This window comes from Tetrao urogallus (assembly GCF_951394365.1).
Source record: "Tetrao urogallus genome assembly, chromosome: 15".
Classification (NCBI taxonomy): Eukaryota; Metazoa; Chordata; class Aves; order Galliformes; family Phasianidae; genus Tetrao; species Tetrao urogallus.
Genome location: NC_136828.1, coordinates 11,399,193 through 11,425,168, shown reverse-complemented (window position 1 = coordinate 11,425,168; position 25,976 = coordinate 11,399,193). Strand labels below are relative to the sequence as shown.

At 37.3% G+C, this 25,976-nt stretch overlaps 1 protein-coding gene across 1 annotated transcript in view; it reads left to right on the top strand.

Moving 5' to 3' along the window:
• SDK1 (sidekick cell adhesion molecule 1) overlaps positions 1-25,976 on the top strand; it is a gene marked incomplete at both ends in the record, with an annotated part of 357,418 nt that overhangs the window by 87,618 nt on the left and 243,824 nt on the right. The window contains 3 exons of the mRNA XM_079542659.1: positions 5,306-5,465; positions 10,411-10,517; positions 13,583-13,730. Coding sequence (XP_079398785.1) covers positions 5,306-5,465; positions 10,411-10,517; positions 13,583-13,730 — 415 coding nt within the window. The remainder of the gene's footprint in view (positions 1-5,305; positions 5,466-10,410; positions 10,518-13,582; positions 13,731-25,976) is intronic.

Here is a 25,976-nt window from a genome sequence, read left to right as displayed (position 1 = left end):
TTTTTTTATTAAAAAAAAAAAAAAGGAAAAGGAAAAGAGGGCTTTTAATTAAATCAACTTAACCATCAGTATGAAACACTTATCCTTGCCACTTGGGACTCTTATTCTACTGAGCTGTTGAAAGCTAATCGTATCTATACATTACAGGATGTTTCGTTTTCCTATTGGGATATTGTGCAACAGGTATGCTATCTTAACATCAATATTTCTTCTATCCAGATCAAACAAATGATTGGCAATTATCCAATAACTGACAAGCCAATTAGTTATTTTACCTATTCAAGATGAAAAAAAGGCACCTATTGAAATCTTGTCTTCCATTGACTGTACATTTAAAAGAAATAAATGTCACTTATTCTAGAAATATGCAGGTTCCCTCACAGAACTTGCTGAGTCCTAAAACAATTTAATTCCATCCCCAATTAAACCTTTAAAAGCATCATCCATCAACGTCAGCAGTTACTTGCATTTAGAGATGATAGCAGACGTGTTCAACAAGTACATTATCTTCCTTGTCTACCATGAACAAAAAAGGGCCACGTGGGCTCATTTAGTTGACTTCATGAAACTGATTATTTAAATGCTGTTTTAAGTGCACGTGCTTCAGTATTATTCTGATATGAAATCAGATATTGTCTCTGATAAAAGTTCAAGAAATCCATTTTAAGGAAATGTTTTATACTACTGTGCAAAAATTCTGAACCGTGGCAGTATACTTGAAAAATAACCCGGTGCTTTAATGAAATATTCACTGTGATGCATCCCAAATCCAGGCTTAGCATGAGGTAGTACAATGCAATTTTAATTTAATTGTTCTATTTAGTGATTTATGTCACACTTCCAACCAAGAAAATCTGAATCTAAAATACCAATATTTTGGGTAAAATAGCCTTACTGCAAATCAATACGGTTACAGTGACTCAGTGCTCTCATGTGTGTTTGACGTTGACAGTTACATATAGATCATATACTAACTTTCACACCACTTGAATGCATTTTAGAATGTTTGAAATAAAAAGAAGATTGACTGAAATATACGAGTTCAGTTTGACTTCCTGTTACGTTTCCCAAGATTCACCATGTAGTTCTTACAAATACATATGTTATATAAGCTATTGAAGTTTATTTCTATCAAAGCGTACAACTTGGATCCGGAGCCAGTACATGCATGTATACGTGTCAGGAATTAGGATCAGTTCAAAAAGAAAAAGAGAAAAATCTTTTGCATATCTAAGCCATGAATAAGAAGGAAATGGCTGTGATTCCCCAGAAGGTTACAGTTATCAGCTGTCAATCAGCACAGAGCAGCTCACGCTCAATTACTGTGTGCAATCCAAAGCATTGGCGTATGAATTCCACAGCTGAACTTGAATCTTTTTGATGGGATTCTGCTGCCCATAGTTTCACCTTTTTACTCAGATTGCTGAAAAGATTGTCTCAAGTTTGAGCTTCCTGATTGTTTCCTTTTTAACTGTTGTGTAATGTACAACATAGGTCTTCTAAGATGCTGTTTTTGTGGCAGTTATTAACCTAACTTAAGATAGCTCACATCTCTTTTCCTTGCAAATAGGGAGTGCAAATGCATTTGTAATTGCCACTGTATGGAGTGTTTGTAGTCTCATTTTCCTGGAAAATTGCTCAGAGATATTATCTTCTGTGTCAGCTGGTCATGGCTTTACATATGTGTATGAAAAAGGGCAATGGACGTCATGCTTTACCAAACTCCAAAAAGGTGGAATCACTATAGATGTGCATTTAAATAAACAAGTCGTGTTTTTGCTAGAGTTCAACGAAAAGTTTTGCAGCCAGAAATTTGTTTTCAGTATCATGCCTGTTGGGTAAACTGAGTTATGGGAATTGATGGTAAAAATGAAATGTATTAGTGATTGAGCTGTATTTCCTCTGATTTGATTCATGAACAGGTTAATCTACTTTTAATATTCAATATTGTCTCACCTAAAATGATTTGAGAACAGATTTATCTAATGAAGACAAATTGTAATGGCTGTGAGGATGTGCTAACCTGTTCTCTGTACTCGCTAAAATCCTTCTCTGAGCATCTCTGAAACTGTTACTCATTTTCTCAGGATATGAACAAGTGATTTCATCTGGATTTCTGAAGGGAAAATTGCTAAGATGTAACTGGGTAGCTGCAGTGCTTTTCACAGGTGTAGATGGTGTGGGACTTCTCTGGAGTCTGTCAACTTCCCTTTTCTCAGTGGGGTAGAGGTGTTCAAGATTAAATATGGATTTTTAGTTTTCAGGGAGAACAGAATGAGATCTCTCAGCTCCTGTGACAAACCTCAACTGCCGGGGGAGAAGCCCAAAGTTGGTAACAAATGCATCTAGGAATTTTTTTGTGTGTGTTTAAGTGTCAGCATTAAACCAACCAGAGGTGTATGTGCATTGTCAAATTGGGCCTTGAAAATATATTTTGAGATAGAATTCATCTAAGCTTTTCATGTGCCAAGGAAAGCAAACAGACAGGCTAACCTGGCAGTATAATGTAACTTTCCATTTAACGATGCATAAAAGCAAGGCAGACAGGTTTTAGAGCAAATATCTAGATAATTTTGACATTCAGTCATGCTTTTTTCTTAAGATTTTCATGAAAATAAATCTACGTCATCCGTTTTAAGGGCACCAGTCAGGAGGTTAGTGTTTGGTAAGCAGACCTGCTGGAAAAATTGCAGAAGCTGGATATATGCACCCACTGATACACATCTTATCCTTTTATTCCTCCTTGCAGCTCAGACATTTTATTTTTATTTTTAAGACAGCCGAGCTGAAGAGCCAGAGAGGCTGGAAGTGTTAACCCACATTGTAGTCAGAGGAAAGCAACAGCATGTAATGTGAATGCTTGCATTTTTATAGTCATGAAACTCTCTTAGCTAAAAGTCCTAATTCCATTATTTTATTACTCTTGTTCCTAGGACTCAAATGCATTTTTTATCTTTTTGCTCCTTTTTTTTCAAGAGAATAAAAGTTAAGAGAGCCTTACGACTTGAAAACTGTTGATTGCTCAAAGTTAGGCTTAAGTGAGACTTTCCTGTTTTATATGAAAGTCCAAGTCTCCCATGCCTATTAAAGGATGCACTTTGTTCTCTATCCCACAGCCAGCTCCTCCTTTTTTGCACTTTTCTTTGTGAAATAGCTTTCGTTATGCCTGCTGATTTTCCAGTTTCCCTGTGATGCTCTACAACACCCAAACTTGTCCCTGTAGGTGACGTCTGTGGAATGCCATACGGATCTTCTACCTGTGCGGTGAGCGGCGCTGTGCCATACCGATATCATTAGAGCTTCACCGCTGCCTTCCTTCGTGGAATCCTTGCCTATTATTTTATTTTCATTTGTGCTTTCGGTGAATATTTAGTGAGCTCTGATTACATAATTGAATTTGATAAACTGATGGGATCTGATTGATGAGGAAGTCAGGAATAAAAGATTAGAAGATAAAATTACTTCAAGGCTTTAAGTAAATCTTCCAGAGAGCTGTGATAATTTATAAAGCATGGCATATTCTTTATCAAAATATTCCCCTAGGTCTATTAAATTTTAGCTTCTAACAGAATTGGATTGAATTTTGAGAACCATTTTCATGTAATACCAGCTTGACTGTGGTATTCTAAATGGGGGAAAGCCGTGAGTGGGCTGCAGCATCACAGCCTTGGGATTGTTTGAGTGAGAGAGGTATTGCTGAGTGACAGGACTGTGGGCAGCAGGCTGCCTTTCGAGTAAATCAGTTGCTCTTGGAGAAATGTAAACTGAGATGTGTAAGTGGGTAACTCAGAGTGAAGTAATGAAAGGTGCTATCTTGTTAGGTTCTTTAAACCCCTCAAAAAAAAAAAGGATCAACGAGTTACCTGGGTAGAGGTTCAGAGTTATGGAGTGAGCTTTGTTATGGTCTTACTGTAAATGGTTCAGCTTCATTCAGGGAAGAACAATGAATGACCTCATTCCATGAGCCTTTCAATATGAGCAGGTAAATAGAACTATTTTCAGTGAACTCAGTGCTAGTCATTTTAACTCAGCAGTGGAACCCTGTGCTGTAGGACTTGGAAACTCCTGGTACAACCCCTTCCCTTAAATACAGATGCACCTCTTTGCCAGTGTATTTTTCACAAGGTAGGCTGGCATCTCTCCTGGCAGTCTGTCTCAAAACTCCCTTGGGAGTCTCCCAGAAGTCGGTAACATTGATGATACTTTCAAAGTATTCACTGACTGCCTGAGTTGAGAAGGAACCTCTGGGTCCCACTTGGGCACACAGCACTGGGTGCTCCTGCTTGGGGTACTTGCCTGCATCCACTCACCTTTGGGACCATCTCCAAGGAGGTGACCTCACGTCCTCTCTACAGGCCAGCCTGTAATATTATTCTACATTTCACATCAAATCTCAGGCCTTTAGCATAACATTTGTGTATTTTTACTCGCACAGACGTACCCATTCCTTTGATGACAGAAGGCATTTGTAAATTTTTAAATGAACGGTCTATGGTTCTGACAGAGTTACAAGTAGAAATTTGAGGTGTGAAGTGTGAAAGCCTTGATCTCCCAGAGTCGACTAAGGGGTGTGTCCCAACGGGTTTAAAACTGCAATAAATCTGCTTGTTAGTGGAGGTATGGCAATTTAGCAGTTGAGAATCATGCTGCTTGAAGTATTTTGAACGTTTGTGATCCACAGGAGAACAAGTTTGAGACTACATGTGACCCTTGAACATTATTGAAGTACCCTAATTCAAAATCTGTTAGTGGTTTGGGGTAATATAATTTAATGCATTTTGGTTAGCAGTAATATTGAAAAACACATTTATTGTGCAATTCTTTGAGATCTTCTGTTCTAAACTCTTTTTTTTTCTCTTCAAGTTCTTCATTTACCCTGAGACTTCTCCTGCTGTGATAATCATTCCTATCCGAGATTACTCTTGTGCTTTCTATTAAAAAAATAAAGTGTTTTGAGTGGATTTAAACCTCACAGATAATGGGGGAAAAAAGCACAAAACAAACTAATAGAGCTGTTTGTTGTCTAGCACAATAGACAGTATGTATAAGTACTAAATGTGGACAAAATCTTGGCTGAATATGCACTTTCCTTCTAAATATGTGCAAAGTCTGAGGTTATCAAGATTTTGTGTACTTGGGAATTAATTTCCTTAGCAAGCTTGGTTATAAATATAATAGCGTATGCCTTAACTACTGAGTCATGTTGTAGCTGTTACATTGCTTGTTTTGAGGAAAAAAGGAGCAAAGAATTGGTGTCTCGTGCTATACTTGCTTAACTTATAGAACTATTTTGTTTCCGTTTCAGATGATGTTGCTCCATACTTCAAGACAGAGCCAGGCTTGCCCCAGATCCACCTGGAAGGAAATCGACTCGTCCTTACGTGCCTTGCTGAAGGCAGCTGGCCCTTGGAATTTAAGTGGTTACACAATGACAGTGAAATAACCACCTACTCCAGTGAATACAAGTAAATAAAAGCCATAAACTAGCCTTCTCTAAGTATAATTTTAAACAAAAATAACCCAATACATGAAATCACATTTGTAAATACTGGTGTATTTACAATTTTTTTTTTAAATTATGAAGATCATTTTTTGTAGGTGGGTGAGAGGTCTGAGAGAACTGCCTTTGTTGAATGTGTTCAACTCTCCAAAACAAAGTTTCTAATGTAGAATCTTCTAAGCATCAACAGTGATTTCGCTGGCTTTGAAGTTTAATACATACTTGTAGTGAAGAGCAGGCATATTGCTGATATTTGTTTAGATGTTACTGAATAAAAATTGGGATTTTTTTGAGGATTGAAAGAAAGTTTTTAAGGTCACTTTGATCTGTATTTTTCTGCTACTTTAGGTACTTTCCTGCATGCTGAAAGCAGAACAGGCATTGGTTAAATGTTATGTATGATATACTACCTATCCTTGAAGGGTACTAAGATCAGTGGATCCGTTTGTCTTATTAAGCTGTAGAAATAAAAGAACGCGGTCTATCTTAAACTCCATATGTAACTTTCATTTTTACTTCTGAGAATGTGAAAATTTTGTAGTTAAACTGTTCTTTTGTGATTATGCACTTTGTTCCCTGAACCTCATTGACTCCCTCAACACATCCCATTAGGCAAGAGAGAAAGCACACTGTGGCTAATCAGAGCTAGGTTTTTGTTGATAGGCAGCAGATGGCTGGCCAAACATCAAAGTGTAGAGCAGCCAAGATTTGTCTGCCTTTTCCTTCGTGGCAACATTAACTGGGTCTCCCCTATGCAATTGCTGATTTCCATAACCTTATAGAAATTTAATATTTCTGCAACTCCTGTGCTTCTTTTAAGTTTTGTTGAATTACCTGGTGATTTCAGAAGTTTTAACGTGCAGGGATGTGAGAGACAGACCCCCTAGTACTAGCACTCGTATTTAGCTGAGCAAGCTCAATTCTGTTCTTAATATAATTACAAGAAGTAGGGAAATCTTCTCCTACCATTACAGAAAGAAATTACAGTATAGATTGATACAAGAAGGTGGATAATGTTATAGTATTCTATGCTGTTTATACATGGTAGTCCATAATTAAGATCTATAATAGCCCTGCTAATCAGGGAAAGTTTGAACATTGCTTGGGATAAATGCCACTGTTGTTTTGACTAACAACAGCTGAGTCCATCGCAGTTTGCAACTGATGACAGCTCCTACCCATGTAAGACGCTGAGAAAATAACAGAAAGAAACTAGACAGGGGCAAGATTGCATGATTATGGAGTGATAACAAAAAGCAGAGGCTAGAGCTTGAGCTCAGTTGGTGTGCAAGTACTGAGGGACTTACACAGAATAACAGAAAATCTGAACAGGAGTGTATGACATTTTGAAACTAAGATCAGAGTGCCACGGTTCTTACTGCATAAGTGCACATCCCTAATAAGCTCAATGAGATTCAAAACACAAAATTTGGTGTGAACTGCAGTGTAAGTTAGAATCAGTGTATCAGAATATGGTTCTCTTTTCTGTTTGTAACTAAAACACCTGCTACAAAGGTGGTTAAAAAGGTAGGAAGCTACTAGTTCATAGTAAATTAACATTGACAGAAAATATTAATTTAGACATTGCACCCATCCTACTGCTCATCTGTAGTTCCTTACCGCAGTCAGGGAGCAGCCAGAGAGGATCTCGATTCTGTGGCAGTACAGAACTTTAAGCTTCCAAGCAGGATTATGTGGCATAGGTACATTGGGATGAATTAAAGGAAAGAAAGAATATGCTTAGACATAAAAATTGTGGTTGCAGAAGTTAAACTTTGACCCCACGATAGTTTGTTCTGCAGCTCCTAGGTAAATATTCTTTTTAAATGCATCAATCTTTCTTGTGTGACTCTGGCTACAAGTTGAATCATGAATCAAAGATTTCCAGTAATTGATATTACTTCTTGTGTTTTAAAGTAATGTGTATATTGTACCTTGCTGAAAATATTCCAAGCTTATTATGACACACCAAGTGAGTAACGAACTAATTGGAGCCTTTGCATTTTGCCCCTGGTGACCCCACATGAACAGCTTTTCTTCGTATAACGATGCTGATTATGCACACAGCCTGGCCTTTATAGTGACTGTGCATACGCCAGTTTGTATTAAGAATTTATAAACCAACCTTATAAATTCTTTGTGATCTGAGATGCATGTAGTGAAAACAAATCAATATTGCTGACTAAAGTAGCAATTTTGGTTGCATTTGTAAGTAGTGAGTATTCAAAGTTCAGTGTCTGTCTTTTTTTTTTCTTTTTCCTCCCCTACTGGTTGGTTGGTTTTCTTGATTCGTTTGTTTTCTGTGGAATTAAGTTCTGGACCAACTTGCATCGTCTGCATTTCCCTTTGTTGCCTGAGGATTTTAGCTTATTTAATCTTAGAAACCAAGGTTATGTCTAAGCACTAGTATGCTTTCCTTGCGAACTGGTTAAAAGTATCTGATTATTATATTTTATTATATTTGTTTTTTAACATTGAACATGAGTTTTATCCTAGACAAAAAACATATATCACTCTTTTTTCTAGAAACTTGACATCCTGCTGTGATTGCCTTTTAAAATTGCTAGCTGGAAAACTTGAATCCATTTCCTTCCCCCAGTCTAGATTCGCTTTTCCTCTGATGTCTGTCAGAACCAGAGATCAGATGATTTTCCTCTTCAGAAACAAGTGTGTTCTTTTCAGTGACTTGTGTAGAACATTCTTCTGAACAGTCAAGTAATGATTGAGTGCTGAATAGTTGAAGTTGGCACAACAACCAAGTGCTGAGCAGTTACTTTTCTTCTTCTCTGAGGTGCTCATTGTCAGACTTAGATCATGTTTTTTCTTTTAAGGTCCTGTGTGATCGGGCTGCATCATATTTGTTTCTTAAGCGTTCTTCCCTTTTATCCCAAACACGAGCAGCGCACCAGCCAAAGCAGTTTAATTTCCTTTAAAGTCCCTTCTTTCCTTAGAAATCTTCCTACTTTCTTCCTTGTTGCTTCCCATCTCACACAGCATCATTCCAAAATGTTTTTCAAGCTCTTGCTTTTTCTTTCTTTGACAGTCTGCATGTATCCCATTACGTTATCACTCAGAAAACCCTGACTCATCCCATTTTCAAATCCATGTTCCAGGATGTGCCATTTGTTTGCCTTTCCGGCACGTTGCTATTTGGTAGATCCACTGAGAGGCCAAGTGCTTCTTAGGTTTGGGCTGTGCTGGAATTCCCAAGATAGATGGGATTTTCATGCAAACTTTTAAAAGCTTTTCTGCCAAAAGGTTTTCTTTACTTCAGGCAAGATATTATGAATGTTTTCTGCTGAAACATTAATAAGTTAGAAAAAAACACTAATGTAGGAGATTTCTGATGTAATTGATTTGTTTTGTCCTAGTGGAAGAAGTAACTGTTATTTTCTTGGTATAGATGAGGAGCAAAGAAATAAGCCTTTAATTTTGGCTCCATTTTGTAGACAAGCAGAAGAATTAATTTTTGCCAAGTACAATAACAAGTGTGGTAATATTAGCTTGTTAAAATGAATTATCAATATTTATTTGTCAGAATCTTTAAATATATATTTTTTGGCTAGTGATACTTTGCAGCAGTCATCTGCTGTAGAAGGAAATTATTCTGGAAGGAAATCGGGAAGCCATATGTTGTCTTGATTTCTATCTTACGCCCTTTATTTTCACCTATTTTCTATTTCCTATGTCACACTCATCAGGTAAGGCGATGTGGTAGATTTGGGGTTGCATCTACTCACTGAACAGCAAGTGTTTGTGTGCTGCTTGTCCAGCTTACTGCTTCCAAACGGAGCAGGGTTGTGAGTCTGTCTTATCTTCCCAGTACAAATTGTCATAATCCCTGAAGGAAATTTGATGGTTGCACCAGAGCAGGTCAGGAGGAGTCAGCACAGGCAGGCAGACAGCACAGGTGCCCGTAACTCATCCTCAGGAAGCCAGGGCTGCTAGGCATCAGATTAGATTGGTGCCATTTGTTGGTGGCACTGGGCTCTGGTTTTATTTACTCTTTTAGGTCGGTTGACCTATTTGCTGTAATGTCTGATTGCGATTATAATGCAGTGATTACAGACAACATTTATCACTTAAATTAGATTTCTTCTCTATCCTTTGTTTTTATGTTGTCTGATCCTGTTCACATATTAGCTGCTCTGTATGTGGGTGTGTCTGCTATGTGTGAGTATGGGAAGAGATCCTTTCTTTTAGTGGGATTAAATTTCAAAGATTAAAGTTCAGTGGTATTATTTTTTCTTTTCTTTTCATGAAGGCTTTCATTAATCCCACCATAATATCTTCAGAAGGTGACCAGGGGAAATATGTGCTTTGATTTATGTTTGCTTAATGCAGGGTTATCTATATTATTCTTGTGTTTTATTCACATTAAAACCGTGCTTATCAGCTCATTTTCGTGTTGAGTGATCAGATGTAGCTGAATGCAGAAGGTGAGCAGTAGTGGAATAAGTGACTTCTTTTGTACATCAAAGGGCAGAACAAATACAGTGTACAGTGCACTGTCTTTTTCAGTGCTCTTTGGAGTTACACTGGTCATGCAGTGTAGTAAACACTTCTTTTTACGGCAGAGCTTTGATAGTTCTTGTGAGGCTTCCTGCTGCCTATGTTTAGATTGCAGTCTTCTTGTGCCAGCTCAGAATAAAACACCAGGCATCTTTGCCTTATGAACGAGGTTAGATAAAACTAAGGAAAGCATTTAAGCCTACATTTCAAGAGAAACTGTGGAGACTAATTAGTATTTATAAATTGTATTTCTTAAGACTAGAAGTTTGCTATTCTTAAGAAAAAATGCAATATGCCTTTGAGACAATATTAAAGGAATAACATGAAATGCAACAGAAAGCAGCATTGATCTGCATGTGAGAAGAAGTGTATTACAATTCTATATTTTTCTCTTACAGGTACATCATTCCAGCTTTGCAGAGGTCTGATGCTGGCTTTTATCAATGCATTGTGCGAAACAGAATGGGGGCATTGCTGCAGAGGAGATCTGAAGTTCAAGTGGCATGTAGGTTTGGATAGAAGTTATTCTGTCAAATTGTTAACTAACTGATCCTTTTTGTGGGTACCAATAAAATTTGCTAGTCTGAAAATGTGTTGCATATAATATTAATTTCAGAATTATTGCATCACGAGAAGCTTCACACTTAATGTAAGATACGCTTTGGGAAACAAGCTCAAAGTGGTGCTACAGTGAGTCTTTAGGGAAGACTCAAGCTATTCAAAGCTATCAGAAGGAGATCATGTGGTGATAGCTCTAGGATGAGAGAAGAGTATTGTGCTCTTCCATAAATATGCAGGGATTAACAAAGGCCAGATAGCACAGAATAATAATAATAATAAAAAGAAAATCCAAAAAGAAATGGATTCCTAAAAGGAAGGATGGAATATCTGAAAGAGATCAGCTTCCTGAAGCCTTCAGATCATAATTCTCGTGATACAAAACTGGTTGTTTCAGAGCCAAAAGCTTGTGAACTGTTGTCTGTTCTCAACGTGTTTCAATGTTTGTACCTCTTCAGTTTGGACGGAGGAGTTTTTTTCAGAGCTGACTTCTAATTTCACATCTAACTTCCATTTGATAATGCTGAGTTTATTCTGAGGATTTAGTGCTAATTACTATGGCTTAAGAATGATTGCATACTCCAATTATTTATGTTGTTTAAGTTTAACATACAGAAGATATTACCCGAGTGAGTTGCTTGGAAATAACAGTAAAATTAAGCCTTTATGTTTTGAAGTATGAAACATTTGTGCTAGCAATCTAACATGGGGATCAAATTTGAATTCCTCCAAATCAATAAAAGGAAAATCAGTATTAGTAAATGTCATTTGCTAAGTGGAATTTAGCTATGCTTATTATAATAATATTATTATTACATTTATTAGAAACCTGTTTCAAGGAACCAATGGAAGCTATTAAGTGTGTCATGAGGGAAGTTATGTGGAATTTTGTGCTTATATTCTTGTAGGGTTTGGTAAAATTGTTCCTTCCCCCACTATCTGGCTCTGTATGCAGCTGCACAGGCAGTTGTGCTGCCATAGCAGAAGGAGCAATTCATGAGGAAGCACTTGTGGGAATGATGATGAGAAAGTGGCACAGGAATACTTTACCTTGCTGCTGCTGCTAAAGATTTCTGTCTCTTGAAAAGATAACTTTGTTCCCTTCTGAATGACGGAAGGATTTTCAGCAAAGTGCTTTGTTTCTCCAGACTTTTATTTTTGGTAGGTGTCCATGTTCTTGGTTCTTCTTGAGAGAAAAAGTGTAATTGTTTACTTTTCTGCTCTTAAAATTCGCACCCCACACTCCTTTAATTTACAGTTCTGCATTCCTGAGCAAGGCCAGAAAGTTGTCTGTTAAGATTTCTCTCTCTGAGTTGAGCAGCTTATTTATTTATTTATTTTCACTGGCAGTGCCATGGAGACAAAGCAAAGCAGATCTTACATGGCCTAGGAGATCATCTGTCTTGATTCTATAGTGACCTATATTGCTTCTCTTGTGAAACTCGACCATCAGATTGGCACAGCATATACATAGATTAAAATATTCTATAACCTGAGGTATTTTTTTCGCCCACATCCTCTGATGTAGCAGGGAAGTTGGTAAATAATTTAGACAATGTTGGTAACGTGTTCTAATGTATGATTTAGCTGAATGGGAACAGATACTGTTAAGAAAACTGCTGAGTAAATCTTAATTACAGAATGGGCTTAGAACTCTTGAATTGTGAAGATTGCAATAACCATATGACAGTGAAGTTAATTGGATCCACCTACACGGTTTGAAGCTTCATGTAGATGATCTGATTACAGCTGTAAGTAATATGGAGCAACAGAGGCAGTACAACGTCTGAATGAATTACTTGAAAAATACAAAAGTAGTTAAACCTTTAAAATACCATGTGTTTTTAATTCTTTTGTTCTCTCTTCTCATCTCCTTCCATCCAAAGACCTGGTAGTGCGTTCTGTTTCATCTCACTCACATCCCTCTGGCCCAGAGAACATCCCTGAGCCCAGTGGTCCCTAAAATAAAAACAAACCAGAAAGTTTTAGAGTCAGAAACCAGAATAGTTGTGTGTATCGGTTTCCTACTTTAAAGCAAATTAAAATGCATAGAAACTCTTTGGAGGATGAATAAGTGGGAGCCTACAGCTCCCATTTTAATGGATAATTTAATGGATAATATTTTAATGGATAGAAATAAGACACAAAAGGCAAAAGGAAAACAAGAAAAATATGTTTGCTAAATTTTTAACAAGGACTCCATAGATTCCTATGAAATGAAACCTTCAGAGACAGAAGTTCTGCAATTGTAGTTTTCCTTCTTCCATTATTATTATTATTATTTCTGCTAAAAGCTCCTGTTTAATACTGCTGATGTTTTTGTAAATGACAAAGACCTATTTGAATCACAGCATATAGCCAGAAGAACTAATTGCTACCAACATTGCTACAGTCTTGTTAGTTTGATATGCATTTATGTATAATGGCTTGCTTATGTAGATCTAACTTCACATTGATGACTACAAGTAATGCAGCTGCTTGTTTGTTTCGATATGGATAGAAGGAAAAGTATTGTGGTAAAAAGTATTTGGTGAGCAGAAATTCAGAAAATTATATATGCCATTTGCATTTCTTTGCATAGCACAGTGTTTTCTTTTGTGTGCTAGAAGAGTAAGAAGTGAAGTATTCTTTAAAAAGAATATAAAGAAAAGAAGCAAAAAAAACCCAAAACGACCAGAAACACAAGAGGACACCACCATCAATAGAAAACAAAGAAAAAGATCAAAATTCTACTTTCAGTAAAAACGCACTCAGTTATTTGAAAAGAATACTTTGGGCATTCTGTGAAGCTGACTTCTTGTGTGCCCTTGCAGCACTTGGCTTGGCCTTATGCCTTACTGCTCGCCCAACGTGTGGCAAGCAGTGCTGTCTCGTGATTCGTTGCTGTGTGTTGACTAATCATAGCAATGCCCATAACTATGGTAAAGCACATTTCATTCTCTGACTACTGAAATGAAATGGAGGATGAGAACTTCTACAACTATTAGTATATATATTTTTTTGACTTTGCAGACATGGGAAATTTCATGGACACAAACCAGAAAAAAACAGTGACTGAAGGAGAAGCTGCAGTTCTAAACTTCATGCATATCTTCAGCTATCCAAGGCCACAAGTGACATGGTTTAGAGATGGGCACAAGATCATTCCTAGCAGCAGAATGTAAGTTTTAATCTCAATCTGTCCCTCCCCCCTAAAATGTGATTAATTACCTTTGATAACGCAACTTACTTTTTAAATACACTAATTAAGGTTTAAAGAGAGTAAAGTAGCCTTGTTCATACTAAGCTGGAGATAAATGGCTATTTTAAGACCATCTCTGATCTTCCTAAGCACTTTGACAAAATAATTCATGTGGTTTTAATGGTCCTGGTGCAGCATTACGGAGTGGATATGCACTTCCTTCTTGCTATTCATTTTCATGATACATTTTGGAAAAGTAAATGCTCATGTCTTAAATTATATTTACTTGAGTGGACTAAATGAATACTGAGATTTTTCTTTTTTACTATGAGCTTTTCACTGAGAGTCACGCTTAATACTGTTTTCCTCACCATAAAGTTTTAAATATTGCTTATTTTTCCTTATATTTTTAGCCTAAATGACAGTTTTATTTCTCTTTGACTAATTAGCAGCTCACCCAGTAATGGTGGAGTTCTTGTACTGCGATTAGCTATTATCTCAAGGTGTGCTCATCCTTTTCTGAAGTAGTCGCAAGGCCGTTCTGTGTTTGTAACTGAAGCTAATTTAGAGAACATAGGAGTTGCAAAATTTTTGAATATAAAATGTCTGCGTGTCTGTCTGCATATATGTATTACATTTATCTTATGTATGTGTAAAATATTTTTCTTACTTGTCTAATTTATGAGAAAACAGTTGAAATGCCAAGAATATGTGTGGTTATTTTTAACTGCGCAGTACATTTTCATGCACTCCAAGGGACAGACATGCTAGCATCTGATGGTAATGGGATATTGCAAAGATCCAGAAAGGTTGCTGAGTCTTACACTTTATATTAGAGGGAGAGAACTCTTGCTGGATTCTGATTTTATTAATCCGTACTGCATATTTTACTGCCACTCATGTGCATTTTCTAAATGTGAATGCTAGTATTACAGGCTCTTTGAAACTGTTAAAATTGGCATTGCAAGGATGTGAAGCAACTGCATAATAATTTATGAGTGGTTTAATAGTAATTTGATGGGAAACAAGCTGGAAGCTGAAACAGTGGGTTGCTGGGCAATCTCTTGGAGAGAGGAAAGTGACAAATCCCAAGTTATTATCTATTATGAATATACTACTTCCTGCACTCTTACCATGTTACACATTTTCTTTTTTCAATGCTGAGAATGTACTATTTAAAAATAATAATACTAATAATTCAGACTGAAAAAAATGTGTTGTCCAGATATCAGGCAGTTTTTTGGGAACAGTCGTTGGGAAACAGAACGGAGTGACCCAGACAAGGAAATAGCGTCTGAAAATGAGATTTGTGTGGGTTATTTTATAGTACAAGGAAACTGCAAGTAGAGATGTGTGTCATTTGTTAGTTTTAAACTCCTGTTTTCATGTGCTATGCTATACTTTTACTTCAAGACAGTTGGGGTTTTTGTGGTAAAATCTCTTGCGATTCACAGCACTGAATTAATGTTTTCAAGCATAAAATTCTGTTCTATGATAGGAGTGGAATATACCTAAAACCTCCCTGATCAGAAATATTGTCTGAAAGGAATTTGAGGACTTCTAGTTTTATTTATTTTTGCAGAAATACTCACACTGAAAAGGTGAACTTCCCAGGAAGTTTGATACATCTTATACAGTGAGCTTGATAAGTTCAGGAAGTGGCAGATTTGTGGCACTCACACCAATCACCTTTGCATTCTGTGCAGTCGGTCTACTGCTGCCTCCAAAGTATTAGAAGAACCATGCAGCACTCACATGTTGCTGTGATATTCTGGCAGCCAGTGCAGCTGCCCTGAAGAATACCTGGAACCTGAAACATATAGGAATGTACATAAAAGTGTGAGAAATGCATTTGTCTTACCGTAACTCTGTTTCTTCTCTGGAGGAAGCTGCACTTGCAGCCATTCTGTACACCAGAGGTGTAGCAGTCGAACTGATCTGTTTAGCAGGTGATCCAGTTGGATAGATGCATGTCTCATTGGATCACCTGCTAAACAGAACGGTGCAATTGATGCAGCCACCTTGTGTAGATGCTCTTTAAACTGATTAAAAGTACCTTATATTGCTAAATCAATATAAAGCTTTTTTAATCCTCTTAAACAAGCTTACAATGATTTAGCCACATCAGTCAGCTACTCTGTCAGCTACAGTAATGATTTCCAAGGGTGACATGGCTGCAGTGTGTGCAGACTGAGGAAACAAGCAGCATTAAAGATGAGGAGCGAAGAGTTGGTTTGGGTACACAGTAATTTCTTATCAGTGCTTGTTGAATACAAAGTTGGCTTTGTTCCATCCTTTTAATTTTTTAAAAATCTGTGGCAACTTGTAAGAAATGTGTTCATTCAAGTAGGTTTGAGTTAACTTTTGCTTACAGGACAGCCTTACGGGGCACACAGTTAGTTATACTGTAACAGAAGAAAGGTGTTAGTGATCCCAAGGCTTATTGACATGGGGATGCATGGCTGGTGTCACCATTAGATGAAACCAATTTCATTGATATGGGAAGAGAGGTAGAGGGCATGTAGAGTTCTCACTGAATGACAAATATGAAAGTAAGGAGTAATTCTGGAGAAATAAAAAACAACGATGCACACTATCTTAAAACGTTTCAAGGAACAGCACTTTGTTGGCTCTGCAACAAGGGTTTGCATAGCATAGGAGCAAAGAGAACAGAAGGTGTATTTCTGAACTGTCACAAGATTTTAGGATATTTGGCAAATGCATTGAAGACGACTAAGAAAGTACAAATAAGTACTTTGTGGTTTCTAATATTCTGTGTATACCTTGCCAGTTGCTAGCTCTAATGAATTCTGATGATCATAAGGAACAGACCTGTAATTTTGATTCTTTTACTGATCTCTAAGGAGAAGAGTACCAATTATTTAGGCTAAGGGCAGAGGAATTGAGTCAGTAGATGGCTTTGGTTTCAGTTTTTTATGAAGGAAATTCAGAATGGTAGTTTTACTCTGTGAGCATGAGCAGACACATTATTTTGTGGGAGAAAATTTCCTTTGAGACAGATAATTTTTTTTTTTCCCCAAACTGCATATTTTATTTAACTGGTGGAAATTTGCAGCAAAGAACTGCATATATAACTGTATATTATTCTCACTTTAGCAGTGCAGGTGCTATAATATAAGAATAACAGGTGTTAATTTTTTTATATAATCCTTTTTGTGACAAGTTCCTCCTAGATGAATAAAGATGTAAAGCCAGCAGATCCCTGTATAATATATGAATGTGAAGCAAAAAGCCTGTTCATACTCATGGAGTTGTTGACATAGTTTCCAGCTTAGGGTGAGTAACGTATCTGCAGCAGAGATAGTGTGACATGCTGGCATGTATTTAAAAATTTAAGTCCTAAATTTTTCTTCTTCTACTTAGTGCAGCATGCATGTATATTCATTTTGGCTTTTGTGCATTATCTTTCACCAAATTTCAATTTGGTGTTTTAAAAGATGTTCCTAGATCATCAGCAGGAAGGTGTGTATGTGCTAGAAGGCTATAAAATGGGGAATCTGAGAGAGAAGGCCAGAAGATCAACAGCAAGAGAGATTAAGTAAGGAGAAGAGTTAGATTTGGGGATGTTTTTTAGTATTATGTGAAAAATTTCCTAGAATACTTAAATAGTTCACTATGACAGATGAATGTTTTCCAAATACTTGAACAGACTAATGTGGAATAAGAACAGAGCCATTATCCAGGGACTTGACTGATGGGAGGATTCCATCTGTTTGCCCTCATATTCTACAGAAAACATTAACTTCCCTCAAGGTAACTGCATCAAAAGAAATCACTGCTCTGAGATGTCATGTCTTCAGGTTGCCTTCCCTGGGTGTGCTTCCTCAGACTTCAGAGCAGAGAGCATTGCCCTTCCTTCACACCACGCACATACGCTACCTTGGAGGGTAAGGCACTGTGCAGATCTGCAAGTGCCTTTAGCTGTCATAGTGAGGAATTAAATCCTAGGTTTTATTTAATTTTACTGTTTTTCTAAGTGAAGAACTTAACAGAAAAGGTTGAATCCAGCAGTCAAGAAAAAAAAAAAAAATCTGTTTGAGAAGTTCAGTGATAAAGAAATTTTTACTATCCTCAATAACTTTCTACAGTGAAATCCTTTTCCCCATACAAGCTGCAGATAGGTAAGTATTACCTCATAGGTCTTTTGCCAGTGGAATGCTGTCTGATACAAAACAAAAAAGTTTATTTTTCTCATTTAAAATGAGTTTTGGGGCATCCCTTTTAGCTAGGTGGACATTTAGTCACTTAGTTAACTGCAAATGAACCCAAATTCTTCACAGATGCACTTCGTCCTGCCAGACAGTGAAGATGAATTGCTTTGCCGTTAGGTTTGTGTGAATATCTATTTTTTTGCAGTGAGAACACTTCATTAGGCATTTGAATGTATGTGGTCATTACTAGCTCTGATAGATACTAAATGTGCTGACAGATTGTGGAAGGAAAACATGTTAGGCACAAGCAGCCTTCAAATATACCTTCCTTTGGCTTTGGACACTCATAATGCCCTGCAACTAAACAGAGCTATGGCAGACTTCCTTAGCATTTGTTAAGGTAAAATTGTAAATGCATTAATAACATTCTCAGGAAGAAAACAAGTAGCTACAACAAAACAGTGAGAAAGTTTGAGGTATGTGGGATAGCATATTTGTTTTTGAGTTAATAGTAGTATTAGATTAGGTTTTGTCTGGATGGTAACAACTCTCTTAATGCTCTGTGTATGCATTTTTCACTTTAAAGCAAACACCACTTCATTTTATATGAGCAACTCTAGTGCCAACAATGCACTTCTCTGCATATAGCAACCGGTCACACAACTTGTGTTTGTTGCACGTAATTACTTTTCACGTACACCAGATATTACTTCAATTAAAATTCTGATGATTAGCATTAGCCAGCAATACATTCGGAGGCTGTCAAGTCTGCTGTGTATATCTGAGCAATAATTTAAAGAACAAAGTCTGCAGATCTCTTAGGTCTGCCACTGTAATGGAGTGGCATCTCTTGCAGTGAGGGGTACGACAGCTGTGAGCTGCTGTTTTCTGGCTGTACATTTGCACGCTCCATGTTACATTTAAAACCAACTTTTAAGTACCTGAGGAAGAAGAATGTTTCATAGCAGAAAGTCATTTCTTTAAGTGAAATTCATGAGCATTCTGTTATTCATTTTTAATCAAACCTATGCATCGAGTGCTTCCAACTTAAAGGAACAGCCAACGCTAGCAATCATTTTACACAGAATTTTACTGCTGTCCTTAGGGCTTGTATATATAGGAAAGACTATAGGGAAATCTCCCACCATCTTCTCAAGTACTTTGCTTGAGTAGTCCTGGGTGCTGTCAGTGTTTTAAGCATTTTTGTCTGCTGCTTCAGTAGAGGGAAAACATTTACACCACAGGATAAACAAATCTTAGGACTATTTTCTAAAGCTGTTTGACTTGACTACATTGAACCTCACTGTTCTTCTCTCTGCTCATAATTTGTTTGGCACCAGTTTTAAACATATGTTTTAATAATTAATTTCTTTAGACCTCTTAACTTATAGGGTAAGGAAAGGAGAGGAGCACTGAGTTGTACCTTGGGACTGTGTGCTGATGGACACTGCTCATATCACAGCGTGGAAGTGGGGCAGGAGGAAAAAAGCTGCCAAAAAACATGCTTTAAGGCTCTTTTGGAAGTAGATTCTTCCCAAGAGACACACTCTGAGGTGCAAAGCACATTTTTATATTTGACCAATATGTTTCATTACAAATTTAGAGCACAAAACATGGAGGGATTTTTTTTTTTATGAACCTGGAGAAGTTGCTGCCATTACAGCAGCACTGCAAAATCCATATTTTTTGATAGAAAAGAGAGTGGATGCTTGGAACTAATATTGTGTTTTATTGAGCCTCAGCTGCTTGTGGTATCTTTCAGCACAATCTTCAACAGCTGTAAATATCAATGGAACTTTAAAGATCACTAAGAGAAAAATCTGACTACTAGATATTGTTTTTCCTAAGATGATCACATTTAAAGAACAAAATCATTTTTTCTGTCGCTACACTTATTAATCATAGATTTGGAATTTGTAAAACAATGAGGAATGGATGAAAGTGTCACTAGAAAGAAACCTTTTTGCTCTAAGTATGATTTAGTTATCACTGCTTGCAGTAAGAAATTGATTTATGAGTCCTTTGCTTTCTGGGGACAAATGCAGCTTGAAAAAAAATATGCACTATGAGAGCAGTGTTAATAGCATTACTCTTTGAAAGAGAACTCAAACTATTTTTCTAAAAATCGTATCTGATCTAGAAGCAGAGAGATACGAAAACTTATTGCCATTGTACCTTGGGGCTCACTCCTTGCATCTGCTCCATTTCCAGAACTAATTATGATATTAGGGAAAGATCACTAATATGATTTCTTAACAGCTGATGTGCTCTTTTGGAAAAACATCTTTTCTGTTCATCTTAGAAATACTCTATCTACAAACTGAAAGATTTTAATATGCAAACAAAATAAGGCTATTTAGAAATCTCGCAATCATTCCTAAGAGAAAATGCACCAAATAAAACAAAATATTTATGCTTAATTAATGGCGATTGTTCACAAGTCCCTGTGAAAGATTTATCTCCTATGACCACTCACATATCTATTTCCTTATGGAAATAGATGCAAAATGCTAGTGACTTATCAAGTACAGCAGCAGGTAATGTCTTATGTTTACCAATTAGCTTTTATTAATCAAAACTGACTGAAGTAAAATGTATCTGTCAGTACTTCTGGCTGTTTACTACAAGGGATTATTAATTTTCTTTCTATGCAGAAATGAACAAGTGCTGGCTGTCCTCATGATTCTTGTGGGTTTCTGTATGATATGCAAGAGATGTTAAGACATGTAAGCTAGTAACTGTAAGGCTCTGGGGTGACCTGGGAGTGGGTTTTCAGTATCTGAAGGACTGTAAGAAAGAAGGGGACAAACTATTTAACCGGGTCTGCTTTGATCGGACAGGAGGAAATGGTTCTATACTGAAAGAGGGGAAATTTAGATGGAATATTTTTAAAGACAGTCATTTATGCTAAGGGCAGTGGCACAGGGCGACCAGAGTGTAATGGTGGTGCCTTATACCTGCAGACAACCAAGGTCAGGCTGCATGGAGCTCTGAGCACCCAATGGAGCTATAGGTGTCTCTGTGCATTGCAGGGGAATAGGACCAGATGGTCTCCAAAGGCTCCTTCCAACTCAAATGATTCTAAGATTCTAATTTATGTAGAATAATTTTAAAAGCCTATAATTTTGGCAGATTTATTTTTGTGTTGATTGTTATTCAGGAAACAAAAACAACAACAACAAACAAAGCAACAGAGAGCTTTGGACTCTGGGGATGTGCTGTGGTTTTTGTGGTTGATTTGTATCAAGTCTAGTTTGCTAACAGTGTTCAACCTGAATTTAAAGAATTTGGTACAGTGAAGCATTGGGAAGCAGACCTTACATTAATTAACGCTGCAGAGAAGGGAAGGAGCTGGCAGCCTGCCTATGGCTTATCTCTGATCCGTGGTTGTGAGCAGAATCTTTAGCTGTTTTGTGTCTGGCCTTCCTCTAACAGATTCCAAATGAATTTAAATAGATTGTAAATGCCCTGTCTGAGCTTTCATGGGGTCTGTCTGATCTGTGTGAGAAGGATGATTTTTAGCTCTGGTGAAACATGTTTAAAGGCATCTTGTGATTAAAAGAGAAAAAACAGCCGAACAGCCAATATTCATAGAAAATTTTTCTGCTGTAGGTAAGCGCTGCTTTTTATTTATCTAAATGTCCGTGGGTTATTTCCATACATTACACGAATCAGTTGTTCTCACGTCAGTACTAGCTATAGACAAGGCATCCGTTTGTTGGGTGACCACAGTCATTGCTTGCTCAACATCATTCCCTTTGCCTTACCCTCAAAAATCATGCTACTGTGGTGGGGACAGAGTAGGGACAGCCTACTTGGCATCACAGCAGTGGCAGGGGGAAGGGATGGGAAAGGAAAATGGTGGAGGAGGGCCATGCCTCTCCCCACCTTCTGCGGATACCTTATGTCAGACTGACTGAGGGAAACCACAGCTGGGTCAAGGCAGGAGCATGTGTAAGTTATGAGGACACTGGAGAGGAGTGGATTATGTGTTCTCAACCTGATGGAGGAAAAAAGACAGAGAAACTCGTGAGATGGCATGGCCTGGCAAAATGGTCCCAAACTCTGCAGAAGGGAGAGAGTGGATTAGGACGCATTAGGAAGCATTGGGAAGATCTGGGAGCTGGTCTAGAGCTTTCGCTCACGTGAGAGAAGGAATGACAGCATCCTGAAAGTGTGGCCCATCCTCATGCCACATATGTGAAACCACACAGAAAAAAAGCCAACCTCTCCAAAAGATGAGGGAAGCCCCTGTTCCTTGAGCTGTCTCACTATTTCTCTGATTTCTTCCCCCCCGATCTTACCGTCCCTCCTAATCCAAACTCCCATTCCTCTCCCCTCTGTGTCGCCTCTGTTCTCTCCCAGACATTCCTCCCTCTGGCCATACCCATCTGTCACTGGTGCAACTCAGTTGGCATCATTTTGACTTTGTGGTGAGTGTTTGTCAGCTTGGAACCAGATGCACAGTTGACCAATACAAGCATAACTTAAAAAGCAAGAGAGGAAGAATCTTTACAGATTTAGTGTAGACAAGTTCGTAGACAAGTGGAAATTTCTATGTTATCTATTTCAGTTATTTGAATTCTCAAACGAGAGATTTAAAGGAGACCTTATTCGGGAAAAGCACTTGAAAACACTGAAGCTAAGATCTGTACAACACCATTTCACATATTTTTCTGCAAAATTTCATATTTAATTTTTGAACTACAGTTTTTCTAGATTTTGCTCAATAATTTTCCAATAAAAACTGTATTTGCTGTTGTCCATCAGCAGCCAAATACCATTTGCAAGAATTTTAACATCTCTTCTTCTATCTGCCAGCTGCTATGTGTTCTTGTTCCTACTCCCAGTGTAATACTTTTTTCACTGGAAGAAAAGTGCAATACTTTCATAATAATCACTAGTTCGAATCACTGATTATTTTAAACATCAAAACACATTTTTGGCAATCCATCATCTGTTTCCATGGGAACTGAAACTGGCCTTAGCAGCCGCAAGAAGCAGACTTTATTGGTATTCTTACGAATTTCAATGGTGGTTGTTATACAGCTGCATTTTCTGTTTACCCAACAGATATTGCAATGAGAAGCTCATACATAATACACTTTAAAAAAAAACTATGTGCATTTCAATTTATTTTTTTTTTTACAATTTTATTATTTTTCACAACTTAACAGAAATGTTGTGGTCAAGGAGAGAGAAAACGTCAATAATCTCCAACACATGCAGTCAATATGGGACATTTCCACAAAGCATCATTGCTATTCTTTTAATTAGGACTGTGGTAAAAGAGATTGGAGAAATGACTTGCCTTGGGGGAGGCAACATGTGGGTGGCGGCTTCCACGTATAAGATGTCAAGTACACTTTTGTCCCTTGGTGATCTATCCCAGTGGTTCTGCTGTCCAAAGTCATGTTTCCAGAATGGCCATTTTCCTAAGACTGGAGCTCATCTCCTGTTCTAGGGCTCAAATCCTCCTGATATTTTGTGTCTGAGCGCTCCTTCAACCTTCTCTGTTACTATCTCCCCCAGACAAGTTCCCAGACTACTCCCAGCTCAGACATATCCCCTTCCCCTTGTCAGTTACTGGATCTTACTTGGACAAATTTTCATAAATTAACTATCTTCTAGTGGGTAACTGTGTCATTCAACTTTTGATGACGACAAAATGAAACTGCACTTCTGACTTTGCTTTAAATCCTTGGTTGTGTGCTTTGTCACAAGCTATTTCTGTCCCATTTCCAAAGTGATTTCAACTGTAGCTTCAACAGCATTATCTGAAGAATAAATAAGTATATTTTTAAGAAATCTTTTAACAACAGAAGTGGAAATACCTTAGGCATCTTGAAAATTGGCCTTTACTGTATGTTGATGATTTAAAATTCCAGTCCAAGATATAAACTAACATGTCACTGATAATTTAATAAAATCAGGGAGTTGTGAGATCTCCTTGCTTTGGTGAGATAAAGAGAAGTGACAGTTTAATGTTTTAATGCCTGATAGCTTTTAATCCATAACTGTCAGTGTTGATTTCACTAAATAAAGAAAGTTTATGCTGCTGAAGGTTCACTAATCAGGATTCATAAAGGTAAAATATCAGTAGGTCATCCTCTTGCCTCTTTGAGAAGCCACTTTTATTCAGGAAGCAATTCCAGAAAGGGGGAAAAAAACCCAACAAAACAAACAAAAAAAACCAACAGCAAAACAACAACAAAAAAGCAAACATGAAGTAGGAAAAAATCGGTGTGCAAAACACACCTTGCTTTCTCTCATAAAAACTACAAAGGTATGCTTGGGTGAATAAGAATCCTGCATATAATTCCTTCTGATTTTCATTTGAAAGGGAAATTATTTTAATCAATAGAAAATTTGCTGATTGGGAAATGCCTCTTAGAATTTTCTTTTGCTCACGGGAAGACAGTAATTGAATCATAGATCTCTGAGATTTTTGACATCAGCTCTGAAGCCTGATGTACCCAATGGAATACTCACTTAATCTGGTCTTATAAAATTTACACTTACTAGTAGCAGAATGTAACCATTTTTTGAGTAAAATAGGTATGTTCTTTTAATGCAGTGGTTTTTTGGTTGTTTTAGGATAGGTTTGTAGCAGGCAGCTTGTTTTACAACCTAGAGTCAAAATGACACATCATATATAGCTCTGTCTTGTAGTTAGTGTAATACAAAGAGCATATGCACGAGGTGCAATGGTCAAACAGTATGACAACAGGTCTAAGCTTCCCAGCCAGATGATTTGCTAATAGTTTAAATCTTTAATTCCCTAATGCTTTATTTATCCTTCTGAAATAACATAATAATAAAGCCTTCTTTTGTGTAACATCAAAGGGCTTTTCAAAGGGTGGCATTTTTTTCACTCTCATATGTTAACAGAAATAAAAAAAATCCATTGGATCTTTACTCACATGCAGATTTTGAATATTCTTTATTAGACTGCAAAAGAGATTTACCACAGTTATGATAAGGACTCTGAATATGCGCTAATATAAAATCTAGTATTTTAATAGGTTTCTTAAATTTACATTTTTAAGTGTAGAAAACCTGGTGTAACCTTTGAAGATCTGCATTCTCATTTTGACATCTTCTCTGTTCCATCCATGGCATGCTCCTTTAGTACAGTCATACTTAAGAAGAACTTCTTTGTATTTCTTTCATCTTCCATCTGTCGTGCATCATTTTGCTGTATTTACTGTATCGTTTTGCTGTGCTACCACAGAGGGAAGGAAGATGTGCAGGGCAGAGGCGTGCAGGGGCTGAAGTATGTTTGGGTGTGGAAATCTTAGGGCAGGGAAGTATTTCCTCTGCAGCCCACACCCTGACCCATGAGAGCACTGGGTCTCTTTGCAGTGTGCTGGCAGAGCAAAGGACCCTGCTCCTCTGAGGCAGCCTCAATCTGTGCTACCGGTGGCATTTTAATATGGGTGAATGCAGTGCCAAGAATTGGTGGCATCATAAGCAGGAGAATTAAAATGGAAACCTTTCTAGAATGGCTCAAAATAGAACAAACCAGAAGAGCAGATTTAGTTGCCAGTTAATTCCTATCGGTATTGTTCTAAGCCGTTTTGCTTTATGGATAACTTCATTATTGTTTCAAAACATGCATTGTGTTTTATGTTATTTGATACTTGTTATTTTTTTCCTTTCAACCTTCCTTGTTCAATTGTAGTCTTCTCTACTTATGAATAAGTAAAGATTGATACATCCTGGGCATTTTTTGCCATATCACAATTCATAATTCAACATCAGCCAATTATTGAAATGTTAGGATTGTTCAGAACTATCTATGCATCTTAGTTATCTTCTTGGCAACTGGAACAGTATTTGCAGCTATTTGCATTAGAAATGCTGTTTTGCACAAAATTTTTGAATCATGAAAGACATAATGTATTAGTCTCTGTTTTTTTTATCACTTGTATCAGTGTCATATTCAGTAGAATTAGATAAACGTGTTTGTACTCAGTGTTTGGAATATGGTGTCTCTTGGAAGATTTTGACATCGAATGCTCTAGCTGTAGGGAACCCCTCTGATGTCTAC